We start from the raw sequence: 15,341 nt of genomic DNA, 5'->3' as shown, positions 1-15,341 counted from the left end.
TATAGTCTAGAACCTAGAATACGTCACATGAAAAACGTTAATTAAATAGGCCTACTGAATGCGCACTCTCTCTTTGTATGATGGGGCAGCTCTTTGTGTGCTGTGGAGCTGCATGCCCAACATACTGTATCAAAGCAGAGATTGTGTCATTGAATAGTGGAGGCGATTTGTCTGGCATGAGGCATCTGGAGGCATTAGGAGATGAAAAATAATGGTATGGAATATTGTCCCTCTGGTTTGTCCATATTTATTTTGAACAAGCCTGTCCCCTGGTGGAAGCAAGACTGCAAGTGCACACAGCGTCAGCAGCTGTAGCTGATTAGAACAGAGCCAGAACTCCAGACTAATACTATATTTTAAATAATATACAACACAATGCTGCAACCCTGCTATTTACAGTACAGCTTGTGCACTCTGTTTAACTGCATTTAGCTGGCACTCTTATCTAGAGTGACCTAAAGGGACAGTCTCCCTATAGAGCAACTTAGGGTTCAGTGCCTTCCTGAGGGGCACAATGGTGGCGAGTGGGAACCAAACCCACACTTTTCTATGCCATCACCACCTGTGGCTTTCAAGGTCATATACTGTTGTCCAATTGTCCATATATGAACTTACTTTTACTGTATGATATCTCCTTACGCATACAAATATAAGAATGAATGTCACATCACAGTCTGGTCTGGTCCATATCTACAACAGTAAAATGTGTACTGGAATGTATTTGCAGACTTTTCTATGAAAAAACAAAACAAAATTGCATCCGTATTAATTCCATATTCTACATTTATGAGTCGCTCAGTGTGCTTGTTGCCAGTAATAATTCCAGAATGACAAATATGGGTAATCTTATAGTATTTTGGGACATACTATGGAAGTACTGTATTAACACAGCAACACACATACATCACAAAATTCACCAAAAAGTTTATTTCCTGCTTGAAACCATTTTGTTCATGAACATATGAAGTCCACATCACCACAACACCACATCACAAAAAAAAAAAACTTTCCCCACATAAACAAACTTTATTTGTACCTGTTTCAAAGTCAAATCAGTCTAAAAGCATAGCACACATTTTTATATCCAAGAGGAGCACAGTCAAAATACTATCATTTGTGTCATTTCAAAAAGTGTGTTACTTTATGTTTCAGTACAGCAACCTGAATACAGTGTACAATAAGTGATCCATTGTTTTACCATACCCATCTGTTTTTGGATGAGTGTTAGATGTGTCATTTTAGCATTATATTATCTAAAAGTAAATTAAAATTTATATTTAGAATGTACAGTATGAAAATACTATGCCAGAAATGCTGCAGTAAAATCTTTACAGCATTTTGCAACTGCAAACAATTTAGCTGCCCTTTGGTTCCATAAGTCTCAAAATACAATACACATATTCAGTAAAAAGCACAGAATGGACAAAAAATATGCATAGTCCTATTTCATCAGTGGCAACAGCTCTTCCTCACCTTTGGGCATGTCTCCTCTCCTTGTAACAGTCCTTCTCCCTTTCCCTGGTCCTGTAACTACTCTTGACCTTTCCCTGGGGCTCTTCCTCTCCCGTGTGTAGCTTATTCCTCTCCTTTGTCCAGGCATTATGTTGTCCTCTCTCTGTTCCTCTGTTCCTCTCCACATTGAACAAAATCAATCTCAAATAGTCTCGTTTACACTATGTCCATGTAATTACAGTGAAATAATGTCTATGCCTAATTGGCTAGGTCTCTGGTTGGTCTATTTATCTGTTTAGTTACTTTTACACCGCTCATTTTTTTTAAATGACCTGTTTGTTCATCATTATAGCTTTTGAACAAATGCTATTGCAGAGGATACTTTATCAATGCTACATTATACAAAAGACCGTTAATCTCACCAGAATCACAAATGTTTATATAATCTTGGCAAATGGTGTGGATATTATTAGAAGTCTTCATAGCAAGACACCGGGGTAGTGATGATGATCAGAGGAGATTTTGCTTGTGCGCAGAAGAACGGATATATTGTGTCGTTAAAATGAACATGGTTGAAAGAGTAGAGCAGGTCCCAGACCCACATTCCTGCATTGTAAAAGGAGACCTCCCCTGCCTCATAATCCACAAACACTCACACTCTCTCAACACGACTTAATGGGTTAAAAGTGACACGGTTGTCAGCTAAAGCCAAAAACTCTTTCTGAGCATTTTGGCGTATGGTCCAGTGACCGATCTGCGGTCGAGGTATGATACTTCCCTTCCTGTTACTGGACTCTCTTGTGACCCCTAAATACCATGATGTCACCCCTTTGACCAGAACCTCAAAGTAAAATCTGCCAGTGGAGAATCCCTGTTTACCTAAGACAATAGGGGCATCAAACCTCTTGGGACTGGATGGGCGCCTCAGTTGACTGTCTCCCAACCACACTCGCTTCCTATCTGCAGAAAAGATCAGAAGGGGACCTGCAGTATCTGGGTCCAGTGATATGTCCACTGTAGGAAGGGAAGACATATAAAGCACTGAGCTTAAGTAAAATGACCTTTCGGACTTGTATTCTACTAACATGTACTGCCCTCATAACTGGTCAATATTATGATCATTTCTGTATGTGTACAGGCACTAAGATTTGCAATGTATTTCCAGCTAAATGTGTGTTGTGTTGTTGTTAGAGAAAACATACCTGCATTCTCTTTTACTTTCATCTCTGTGTGACACAAAAAGAAGAAAAAAACTATGATCAGGTCTTTATGTCTTACACCGAATAACATGATCTTGATTCAATGAAAAGGAAAGACCCGAATGAAAATAAAGCTAGACTGAATCATAGTGTTATTTTTTCTTAAAATAGTATTTTTTACTATGAAATTACTCACCCTAAAAGGCCATGAAAAAAGAGGAAGCACACTCAGCTCATAGAAGTAAACTTACTACCCAATCATGTATGCACTGGTTTTCAGCTATTCAATGAGTTTCAGTTCCTCACCCAATTTACAAAGCCGCAATAGCAGATGATCATTCACTCTATCTGTTTTGTTGTATGTCAGCTGTAGCTGGGAATGCAGTAGCTTCAGCTCGTTATGCTGGTCATTTAGCAGGTCCCTGTCTTTGGTCAGGTTGGTCTGTAGCTCCTCTGTCTCCGTCTTCAGCCCGCTGTACCCCAACTCACACTGGTTTCTCTCCGCAGTGCTCTTGGCATACAGTCCAATCATGGAAGACAGAAGCGCCACACACAGTAGTCCTGCAAGCAGCACAGCCAACTTGGGCCAGCCTGAGGAAGAGAAAGTGCACTGTTACTGTTTCAATATAAATACTCATGAAACCAACGATGAAGCTTACACTCAAAATATAACAAATAAACAAAAGAAGCCGAGTAGTCCACTCAGGATTATTTCTTAACATCCAAACAAACTACTGCACATGCTTCTATTTACAGGGCTAAGAGCATGAAGTTTGTTTAGGCATTTAACAAAATCCTGAGTGGATCACTCTGCTTTTTTTTGCTAATTTTTTACCTTCTGAGTGCAATCTTAATCATTGGTTTCATTAATTACTTTGTTTCTACGCACCACCACTAGGATGATAGCCAATCTAAAATGTGCAGATTAATTCTTGCATAAATATTCACATAAACATATATATATATATATATATATATATATATATATATATATATATATATATATATATATATATATATATATATATATATATATATATATATATATATATATATAGAGAGAGAGAGAGAGAGAGAGAGAGAGAGAGATTCTCAAGGAAGAACATGGAATAAAAAAAGGAGATATTTATAATTACTCGTGCTCCCAGGCTTGCCTGGCCCTGTAATTGTGGAAGAAATAGCCATTTCTGTTCATCTCATCACTCATTGACGGATCCATTTGTGACCAGCCTGCAGTGAGGTCAGATCTGTTGTCTTTATGCACCACAGTGTTAGCAGTATTGGCCATACAAATCATGTACCAAAGCTTTAAAAGCAGTTTGAAACTGTGAAAGAAGAAGTGGGTTTTGATTTGATCATGTGATCTCATATTCATTCACTTCAAGGAACTTATGATTGGAGAAAAACTGCAATACACATGGAACTGCAAGACACATGGAAGTTGATGCCTTTTAGTCCTTCTGTTTCTAAGAATATGTGCGTGTGTACGCGCGCGCATGTATACAGTAGGTCTTTGTGCTTAACATTGAGGGTTTTGGGGGAGTTGGTGCCTAATCATAATATGATTACACCAGAAAAGCAAGCAGTTTTACTCCAAAAAATACCAACACAGTACACAATTAACTAGATGTACCGCATAGCGGTACAACATATGACCACCGCTCAGTCCTGTACATCCGTTCCGCGAAAATAAATCACACTTCAATTTGTCTCCATATTTTACTCCATCCCCCACTCTTGAAACTTTTGTGTATGCTTGTTTGGCATGCCTGAGTGTGTGTGTGCGGCTGCACAGAAAGTAGCCTACTGGTGCTGAAAAGGTGAATAGATTGTAGAATAGCCAAAGAAGATGTAGCATTGTTATAAAACCTTTAAAATCTCTAAACAATCACAAATAGGGCAGTTCATCACAGTTCATCCATTGCAACTGGATGGATGAAAGGTCACTTACACCTGTAGGCTACATTGTATTTGGGAAAAGCAAAAGGTATCAGCATAATGTTATTTATTTATTTATTTGTATGTATTTATAAACAAAAACATCTGTCAGTTCCATGCCGTTTTCAACAGCTATCAAAAACAAAGGTCATTTTTGGATGGATGGATTTTTTGTGAAAGTTTCTTCTTCTACATAAGATTTTAGTAATCGTTAGTTCATGTAATACTTTATTGTCAATGCACAAATTAAGTAACAGTAGTCTGAAACGTTATTGTAAATGCACAAATTAAGTAACAGTAGCCTAGTCTGAAACGAAATGCTGTTTTACATCTAACCAGTGGTGCAAATAACTGACATGTCCAAATGGGCCTTGATGAAATGCGTCGCTAGACTGTTCATACACATTTTAACGGGCCAAAGTTGAAGAGCTGTTGTCCGTTATTGTTCGTGCAAATATAGGCTGATTCATGTTCCCTTGCATTGTGTAACTGAGGTCCATGGCTAGTCTGGCTTTCATCAGACCAAGCTCAATCTTTTAAGAAATCAAAAAATAAATAGCAGGCAGATCAGGCTGGGTTCACCCAGCCTAGTCCATATAGTCGTAACTAACAAACTAGATCCTAATAGAAAGCTGTTAGCTTCCCTAAGCTACAGGTAGGCTTATAAGGTAGGCCTATTTACAACATAAATTGTCAATAGGCTATGCTGGCAATACAAATAAAGTCTCCTTTGGAAACCAATGGCTTACGCCTTACAGCAGTGTTTCTCAAAGTGTGGTCCGGGGACCACTAGTGGTCCGCAAGCTATCCCAAGTGGTCCGCGAGCAGACGTGGTAGAATATAATATAGATGAGTTGTTTGCAATATTGAACCAACTTGTATGTAAATTCAAACAGTTCTGCAACATGCCTATGTATACTACGCCAGTTTAAATCATATGAATCCTCTGACACAATTAGCAAGGTGAGGCCTATTGTGTAATATACTGTTGAAGTATGTCTACTCTTCTTTTTTTTTAGCTAGGTGGTCCGTGAGGTTTTTTTTCATTGGTTAAGTGGTCCTTGGTCTGAAAAAGTTTGAGAAACACTGCCTTACAGTATCAAGCGGACTTAAACTGCCATATCGTGGCGAAAAGTTGTAATAAAATTCACGCAGCTCCATGAGTCAAGGAAAGCGCGAATGAAGTAGCCACTTCTAAATGGGACCCACTAGCTTAAGGTGTGTTGCTAAAAGCAGCCATAATGAAATGAAGGTGTCATTGTTTGGATACTTCACACACACGTACTTTTTAATTTCACAGACTACAACTACCAATCAAAGCACATCGATTCCCCTCTCACACCCTGCACGCACTTCAAACAAAATAAACAGGCGTCTCAGTCTCACACATGTATAGGCAAAACTGTATCAGACCGGTGTAACGTTGGTAAATCTTCCATTGCACAGAATGGTTTTGTAGCATGTGCAACAAATGACAGTCGAAAGATACAATTACAGTGCTGCTATCAATTTGCTTGGTATAACCGCATTTATAGTTTTCTACAAAAGCAATCAATCAAATTGGCCTCCATCACTCAACCAACGCTAACGGTAACATTACCTAGGTCCTTATTGATATCATAAGATTAACGTACCTGCAGTAAAAAACCAAGCATGTCCGAAAAACATCCTCAGATTTATTTCGGCTTCAAGAAGAAATGGGAATTAAATTTCATGTGAACATAGTCCTATCCTTATTAGATGTTCTCTGCGGTAAATTAGTCCTTGTAGGAAGCGTCCATTGTTTTCCCAACCCACTTTTAACTTCCAACAAAATTACGTCTCACTGCAACGATGCGCCATCTAGTGGACAAACGACTACTTATCGCCAATACTGGAAATGCAGCCATGATTATGATGATGATGAATATTTATTTTGGCTTTCTTTTAATCCTACCGAATTTGTAATTATGTATCGGCTGTTCTAATACCGATAGTATGTGGGTGCCTGTGTGTGTGCATGTGTATATGTGTGCACCGCCATCTACAGGCCAATGAGTGTACAGTCACTAAATGTACACAACCTAATTTTTTTTAGACCCCCCAATGGATGAAATTCTACGAGACTTGGCATACACCCAGAGAATGCCAGGTCAATCATACACATAAAATTTGGTGCAGTTCTGAACATCTTAACTGAAGATAGGGGCGATTAAAGCAGAATATTGCATTTTCATTTTTTACCGGGGGGGTGCAAATCACAAATGAGTGATTATGGGCCGCCAGGTTGATGTGGGCCCTTGAGACCAACATACCATAAAAGATTCTTCATCCTCAGTGCCACGGTTCAGGTAGTTATTTAGGAAAAACAGCTTTTTTTCGCAGTTTGGGGGGCCCAGCATGGGGGAGGGAGTGGCCCCCGGGGGCGAAACTAAATTTTTCCGTAAAAGTCTAGTGGGGCTACATACCCACCAAATTTCATGTGCCCCGGTGGTTCGGTGTCCCGGGTATCGTTGACCAAAAATTCAGGAAGTAGATGACGGGGGGGGGGGGGGGGGGGAACTTGGACAATCCCTATATGACCGCTTCGCTAGCGGCGGTCATAATTATGCTGCTATTAAGTGCTATAATACTGAACTGAACCCACTGTTAGCAGTGTAACATGGTGAGGAAATTTGCTTGTCAACTGTGCTAAGATGGGAATTTTGCCCAAAGAAATAGAAATAGGTCAGCGAGCTCAGGCATTGAGGGTCACCCAATCACACGTGCTTGATCATTCACACACACACACACGACAGAAAAGCTCATAACCAGTGGGACACTGGACACTGCAGACGGAAAAAGGGGATCCCACCATCAGAAAGAACACTACCCCTCTACCTGGGGGAACAGAGTGAAGAACCACACAGGATTAGTAGTGCCACACACTCAGACACAACCAAATAAACACATCAAAGCAAACCCACAACATAGAGGACAAGGATCTGGTGTTGACCCCGGGCACTAGAGATCAACAGCAGTAAAGGCTGCTACACTGGGGATCAGCAGCACTGGAAACAACTGGCCTCCTGCCACCGGTAAACAAAATGAAAACAAACAGAAAGACATGAAAATGATATAGCAATAAAGACACAGGCACACCCTCCACATCCACTTACACAGATGCAAACACAACGATCTGAAGTTAGGACAGCAACCGAAAACAAATGGGTAAAAGGACCAAGATGTGTGATCCAGTTAGCCAGCTGAAAGTATATAGCTGGAAGTGACGTGAGTTGCAGGCAACAATGACTGTAAACAAAGCAGCAGTATTCGGCTGCTGGTAGACCCAGAGGTATGTCGCCACTATATTGTGCCCACAGCTGAGGATCCAGAAAGCCAGGGAGCAGGACTTGCATAGCCTAGAAATCTAGACGCACCCTAGCGGCAGCAAATTGCATTTGCTTCCAGGGCTAGTCTAGCAACTCTCCGTTGGCTTGTGAGCTCAAAATTAAACTTCTATCAGGCCAATCAAATCGTGTATAGAGTCGTTAGGCAGGCTTAACATAATGATTGATGGCAGAGTTGCAACGGTTTGGCTTGAATTCCCTGCTACTTGAAAACAAAGTTGGCCAACAGTGTGACACAAATTTAGCTTGTTTTAAGATGGCAAAAGTTTGAACTAGCCAACTAGCTCCGCTGGTGGGAAAACGTATGGGACTCATAGCGCTGTCCTATTGCGTGCAGAGGGAATTTGAAAGACAACCGATTATCCTGCCCCTCGGACTGAGCACTGCGAACGGTGAGTGCCCAGACCCTACATTTTAATGTGGGTCTGGCTCGTCAGGCTAGGACTTGCACTCAGCGGCACATTCAAATCACTTCCTACCTGACTTATATAAAATGACCCCGCATTGTGATTGGCTAATGACCATCAGGGAGAAAAACTGAATCAACTCAACGGCAGCATACCATTCTGCTACGGGTCAGGAGAAGAGGGATCCCAACCACCCAAGATATCTTATTGGAGCATATAGTATAAGTATATATACACTCTTTTGATCCCGTGAGGGAAATTTGGTCTCTGCATTCATCCCAATCCGTGAAACACACTCAGCACACAGTGAACACACAGTGAGGTGAAGCACACACTAATCTCGGCGCAGTGAGCTGCCTGCAACAACAGCGGCGCTCGGGGAGCAGTGAGGGGTTAGGTGCCTTGCTCAAGGGCACTTCAGCCGTGCCTACTGGTCGGGGTTCGAACCGGCAACTCTCCGGTTACAAGTCCGAAGCGCTAACCAGTAGGCCACGACTGCCCCATTGACAGTATTGAAATTAATTCAACACAATTAATGAAAGGTGATAATTAGGTGATTCTTTTCATTATCCCCAGTCTTGATACAAGGATGCAAGGAAGTTTGTCACATGCATATAGTTACTGGAAGTAAGAAATGCAGTGAAATTATGTCTGGTGTCAGCCTATTTGTGCATTAATGGGGGGGGCCTGAAAGTGCAGTAGAAGAGGGGTTTAGTAGATTAAGTGGCAAGGGCTGCATAAAAAAGGTGGGGGAGGATTGGGATTGGGTGGGGGGCACCAACAAGGAGCACCCAAGAGCAACAGGGGCAAGGAAAAACTCCCTTACCAAGGAAGAAACCTTGGGCAGATCCACGGCTCAAGGGGCTAACCCAACTGCCAGGGGTCTTGGTGTGTGTGTTGGGGGGGTGACAGGGGAGATGGGATAGTGTGCTGTGTATGTGGGGAGAGGGCAGTGTGCAATGTGTGTTGTGTGTATGGCAGGGACTTACTATTGCAAGCAGAGTACTGTATGTAATGTATGTGAGTGATGACAGTGATTCTTGATTCGGACCGGCCAGTTGAGGTATTCAATCCTGGAGAAAAAAAAATGCCAATGGACTAGACCACTGGCATGAGAAGTTAGTGTTGCATGGGTGGGCCATTTCAAATGGTTTCTCTTCCTCCACTCTTCATTAGAAGTTCCTTCATTGGTGTGGTCTGACTAGTACTGAAACAAAAACTTGCTTACCACATAATTCCAGAACATTTTGAAACAACGACAGCAGATGTGGCCATGAGGATTGCTTCACACTCTTTCCGTCACGGTTGCAAGGGCTTGACCCAAACGTAGGGCAAAGTACGGCAAGGCAATCTTCAGAGTTGCAAGAATCAGAGAGGAGACAGAGGGTTTACATACACAATAGGTAACAGGGAACAGGTGGACAATGATCAAGGTAAAACAAGAGACAGGTGGAAACCAATATTAAACTAACAGACTAATTAACAGAAAGACAGAGGACTGGACGAGACCAACAAGACAATAACGGGGAACAGGTGTGGAAACAGAAACGGAGGGAAAACTAACAAGACAGGAAGCACAGACCAAATAATGAGATGGGGCGGAGACAAATACAGGTGACAGGCAGGTAAACACAAAGCACATGGGGAACAAACAAAGGAGCACGGACAGGACCCTTACACTTTCACACAAATTTCACACTCTAGGGATTTTTTGCAGTTCCTAGAAGCCAGTATTCCTCTTTCAGGGGTAGAATGTATCATTGAAATAATTGAATAATTGGATACTGGATACTGGATATTGGATAGTGGTGTGGGTCTGTGTATGATTTGTTTATTTGATATTAAATTGAGAATCCAAAATAAAAAAATGACTTGTTATTTCATTATTTGTTTATGAATGTGGTACAAACAAAAAAAATAACGCTTTGTTTTTCAGACTTTTGATTTCATAGTCAGATCAAAAGGAGAACTTTTAAAAAATGGACTCAGGGCCAAAACTTTTGATATTTATTTTTTCCGATTGCTGTGACCCGGAAATTATTTATTGACTTTGCCAGCTGCTGCTTCTGTTTTGCAGTGTTAAATCAGACTACCAGTCCGATTATAATTTTACCATACACACAATTTAACCTAAAGACAATGGCTATATTTAAATCCCCACTCGGACAGAGCGACAGCATTTCTCTTTTTTTCCTCAGCCAACAGTCAACATGTACCACCGGTGGTACGCAAGCTGCCACTAGGGGGTACGCGAGAAGAAAAGGGCAATGTGGGAAATGTGATCCCCAGTAGTTCCCAGTTCTGCATTATAAAAGGAGACCAACCCTTCCCTGTAATTCTCAACCCCAACCCTTTGAAGCTTATTTAAATAAGAGTTGATGTATTTGTGATGCAATGTTTCTTTGATATAAATGTGAAATTGGACTTGGGCTGAGACAAGAGACAAACTGAGGCATCGACACACAACATACACAGCTTATTTGTAAAGCTTTTCATTTTCAGAGATTTTTAAACAATGTACATCAAAATCTGTAAACTACCGGATGTACAGGATGTAATACACTTAAAGGACAATGAAAATAAAAATTCTAACCTGAACCAAAAACGCTTTGTTAAAAATAAGATATTATAATATATCATACCTAATGATTTTGATAATGATAGCATGACTTTTTGGTTATAACTTATACATTAGAAATCTGCAGTGGCTCAGGTGCTAACCAGTTAACTTAAATGAAAAGAGATAAATGAAAAGAGATCAATGTTACATTTTTAGATAGATAGATAGATAGATACTTTATTGATCCCCAAGGGGAAATTCAAAAGTTTACTGAGTTTACTGACAGCAAAAATGCTGATAGGCCAAATTACTCTGTTTGAACTGTGTCAGATATCCAGTCAGATAGAGAGACAGAGTGTACTGTAATACGGCCTTTTACAAACAACAGAATCGTGACTTGGTGTTCGGCTATGTCATCATGTTGTACTGGGATCAGTTGCTACTCCTGAAACATTTGGTAGTTTTTATACTATTATACTTATCCCAAACATATGGGATGGAAATATATTTAGGTAGAACGAAAACACACTGTGTTTTATTCAGAAATAACAAAGGGTGAGCTGACATTAACCCAATCCAAATATAAAGCAGTCATGTTCATGGAAGTACAATACAAAACTTATAACACTTACAATACAAAACTTGTAATAGCGGTACATGAAATTGCTGCTTGCATGGATATCTATTTAATCATCTTGTTAATTATCTTCCTATCCTATTTTTCACTCTCCTTACCCACTAGCCTGGTGTAGTAGTTGGACTACACTAGTTGGATTCTTCTAACACCACATTTGTATTTTCCAAAACGCTATATCTCCGTTTTTAAAAAACATTATGCTATTTAATTGTGTATTTCAGGTAATGTGAATCCAATTGGAGTTGTGTTGTTTTGATTGAGTAAAGATAAATTAAATAATAATACCCATTTACAGTTCTACTGAAATTACTTTCAAAATGTAAATAAATAATTTATGAAAATTCATTAAAATTGTGGATATAGCGTTTTGGAACCAAACTCTTCAATTCTTCTTTTGACTTTTCCTCCAAAGGAATTCTTATTCACATATTTCTTCATGATGAGGTCAAGGAGAGATGTGAAGATGTGGACATCATAAGGTCAAGGATGTGAAGAAGAATTGTTGCCATCTATATACTGCCCTCATGTGGATATTTTGCACAGAAAACACTAATGAAAATAATCATAATGCCATCAGTTTTGAAATATATAAAATCTTGGAAATTCTTTTTACCATATATTTTTTACTTAAAACAGTTTTACATCACAAAGTTCACCAAACTGTTTATTTTCTGTTCAAATACACATTTTGTTCATAAAAATCTGAATTCCAAATTCCATTTCAAAACACAAAATGTTCCCGCCATAGACAAACTTTATTAAAACACGGTGTACCTGTTTCAAAATCAAATCAGTCTATCAAAGCACTAACATATATTTATATACAAGAGGAGCACAGTCAATCACTACACACCAGTCTCAAAATACTACCATTTGTTGTCGGTGTGTCTCCTCTCCTCTTAACTTTCCTTCTTCCTTTCCCTGGTCCTTAAGATTCCTTACAACAGTATTAGCAGAGAGGGTTAAAGCGAAATCTCACCATCACAAATGTTTATCATAATCTTGGCAAATGGCATGGATATTATTAGAAGTCTTCATAGCAAGACACCGGGGTAGTGATGATCAGAGGAGATTTTGCTTGTGCGCAGAAGAACAGATATATTGTGTCGTTAAAATGAACAAAGAGTAGAGCAGGTCCCAGACCCACATTCCTGCATTGTAAAAGGAGACCTCCCCTGCCTCATAATCCACACTCCCACTCTCTCAACACGACTTAATGGGTTAAAAGTGACACGGTTATCAGCTAAAGCCAAAAACTCTTTCTGAGCATTTTGGCGTATGGTCCAGTGACTGATCTGTGGTCGAGGTATGATACTTCCCTTCCTGTTAGATAGATAGATAGATACTTTATTGATCCTCAAGGGGAAATTCAAGGGTCTCGGTAGCATACAGACATAACACACAACATGCACATACAGCAGAAGTGGTAAACATAAGTGTAAGTATAAACATATAACTAAACTCCACTGTACAATAAGACAGTAGAAGATAAGACAGATAAGAAAACTAAAAACTAAATACACTATATAAGTTAAATTAAGAAAGACCAATGTGCTTGAGGGTGATCAAGCATAAGACGTTACTGGACTCTCTTGTGACCCCTAAATACCATGATGTCACCCCTTTGACCAGAACTTCATAGTAAAATCTCCCGGTGGAGAATCCCTGTTTACCTAAAACAATAGGGACATCGAACCTTTTGGAACTAGATGGGCGCCTCTGTTGACTGTCTCCCAACCACACTCTCATCTGCAGATAAGATCAGAAGGGGACCTGCAGTATCTGGGTCCAGTGATATGTCCACTGTAGGAAGGGAAGACATATAAAGCATTGAGCTTAAGTAAAATGACCTTTCTGACTTGTATTCTACTAACATGTACTGCCCTCATAACTGGTCAATATTATGATCAGTTCTGTATGTGTACAGGCACTAAGATTTGCAATGTATTTCCAGCTAAATGTGTGTTGTGTTGTTGTTAGAGAAAACATACCTGCATTTTCTTTTACTTTCATCTCTGTGTGACACAAAAAGAAGAAAACTGATTATTTGGTCTTTGTGTCTTTCAATGAATGGCGTGATCTTGATTAATTGAAAAAGAAAGACCCAATTGAATGAAAAATATCATATTAGATGGCATTTAAAAAAGTAATCTATACAAACGGAGTTAATTAAATCTATGATTAACACACTCACAAAAAAAATCATAGTGTTAATTGTTATTCATATAGTGTTAATGATTTATTTATTACTATGACATTACTCGCTCTAAAAGGCCATAATTCGCGTTATTCATCCGGAGGCCATCATAAGCCAGAAAGAGGCTTCTGGGTACACTTGCTATCACACCTCTGTCCAGCAGATGGTGGTAATGCACTCTGTTTGCAAATTAACTACCCAATCATGTATGCACTGGGTTTCAGTTATTCAATGAGTTTCAGTTCCTCACCCAATTTACAAAGTCGCAATAGCAGATGATCAGTCACTCTCAAATCTGTTATGTTGTATTTCAACTGTAGCTGGGTATGCAGTAGCTTCAGCTCGTTATGCTGGTCATTTAGCAGGTCCCTGTCTTTGGTCAGGTTGGTCTGTAGCTCCTCTGTCTCCGTCTTCAGCCCGCTGTACCCCAACTCACACTGGTTTCTCTCCGCAGTGGTCTTGGCATACAGTCCAATCATAGAAAACAGAAGCAAAAACAGACAGACATATAAAATAATCCTTAGGCTTCTATTTAAATTCCTTGGCTTCTTTTGGTATTTTTAACCTTTTAAGTGTGAGCTTCATCGTTGATTTCATTAACTTTCTACTTGGAGCCTACACACCAGGATTATTGCCAATCTAAAAGACGCAGATTCATTCTTGTATAACTTAACATAAATATTAACACACATAGACACACAGACACAGAGAGAGTGAGATTCTCAAAGAAGAACATAAAAAAGTAGATATTTATATTTACTTTTGATCTCCCAGGCTTGTCTGGCCCTGTAATTGTGGAAGAAATAGCTATTTCTGTTCAGCTCCTCATTTTTGCTCATTGACCGATCCATCACATCTGACGAATCTGTAGTGAGGTCAGATCTGTTGTCTTTACACAACACAGTGTTGCCCATACAAATCATGTACCAAAGCTTTAAAAGCATTTTGAAACTCTGAAAAAGGAAGTGAGTTTTGATTTGATCATGTGATTTATTCATTCAATTCAAGGATTAATGGCAATATGGTATACACATGGAAGTCGACGACTTTCAACAAGCAGTTGAAAGTCGTAAAACAAGCAGTTTTACTCTAAAAATACCAACACAGTTCATAAATATAGCTGCAAGCAGCAATGTGGGGGCCAAGCAGGCAGTTCAGCAGGCCAGATTTGCCATGCAACTCAATGCTGTGGCATCAGGCATATAGAATTAAGCAGTCACAGCAAGTTCCATGCAAAACAACCCAAGATTGGCTGAGTTACAAGGTCAAGTTTCACATCAAAACATAACTGATTTTGTGTGGCTGAACCAGGGCTGAGTGTCGCCGCCCCCTCAACCAGCCAAATCACCGCCACAATTGCCCCTCCCCATCCCACTCTGCCCCACCCTTGCACGCACACATTAGAATTAATTGAATGGAACTCGCTGTATCAGTTTCACATCAAAAATAAAAGATCGATTGAGATATAATCATGCTTGCTGTGATTTCAATGCCCCATAGAGGTCAAAGGTCACCAAATTATTTGTGCATCATCAGGATGAACCAGACGGTTCTATGGGCTGCCATTGACCTCCATTGCAGAA

The 15,341-nt window shown here is 39.8% G+C and overlaps 1 protein-coding gene across 3 annotated transcripts in view; it reads right to left on the bottom strand.

The window, feature by feature from the left end:
- The window catches only part of LOC121713804 (erythroid membrane-associated protein-like), a 54,303-nt gene extending 39,647 nt beyond the window's left edge, over nt 1–14,656 (bottom strand). The window contains exons 1-6 of one of the 3 annotated variants that reach the window (XM_042098752.1): nt 14,519–14,592; nt 13,553–13,576; nt 3,788–3,976; nt 2,958–3,242; nt 2,655–2,678; nt 909–2,466 (exon numbers count right to left, since the gene is read on the bottom strand). In XM_042098752.1, the coding sequence (XP_041954686.1) occupies nt 2,105–2,466; nt 2,655–2,678; nt 2,958–3,242; nt 3,788–3,836 (720 nt within the window). In that variant the 5' untranslated portion in view covers nt 3,837–3,976; nt 13,553–13,576; nt 14,519–14,592 and the 3' untranslated portion in view covers nt 909–2,104. Of the gene's footprint in view, nt 1–908; nt 2,467–2,654; nt 2,679–2,957; nt 3,243–3,787; nt 3,977–9,353; nt 9,471–9,592; nt 9,717–13,552; nt 13,577–14,518 lie in introns of those variants that run through there. The other 2 variants (XM_042098754.1, XM_042098755.1) reach the window with 2 other exon arrangements.
- Nucleotides 14,657–15,341: the final 685 nt, after the last annotated feature.

This window comes from Alosa sapidissima, chromosome 7 (assembly GCF_018492685.1).
Source record: "Alosa sapidissima isolate fAloSap1 chromosome 7, fAloSap1.pri, whole genome shotgun sequence".
Taxonomy (NCBI): Eukaryota; Metazoa; Chordata; class Actinopteri; order Clupeiformes; family Clupeidae; genus Alosa; species Alosa sapidissima.
The sequence above is the reverse complement of the archived record's forward strand: the minus strand, read 5'-3'. Positions and strand labels throughout refer to the sequence as shown.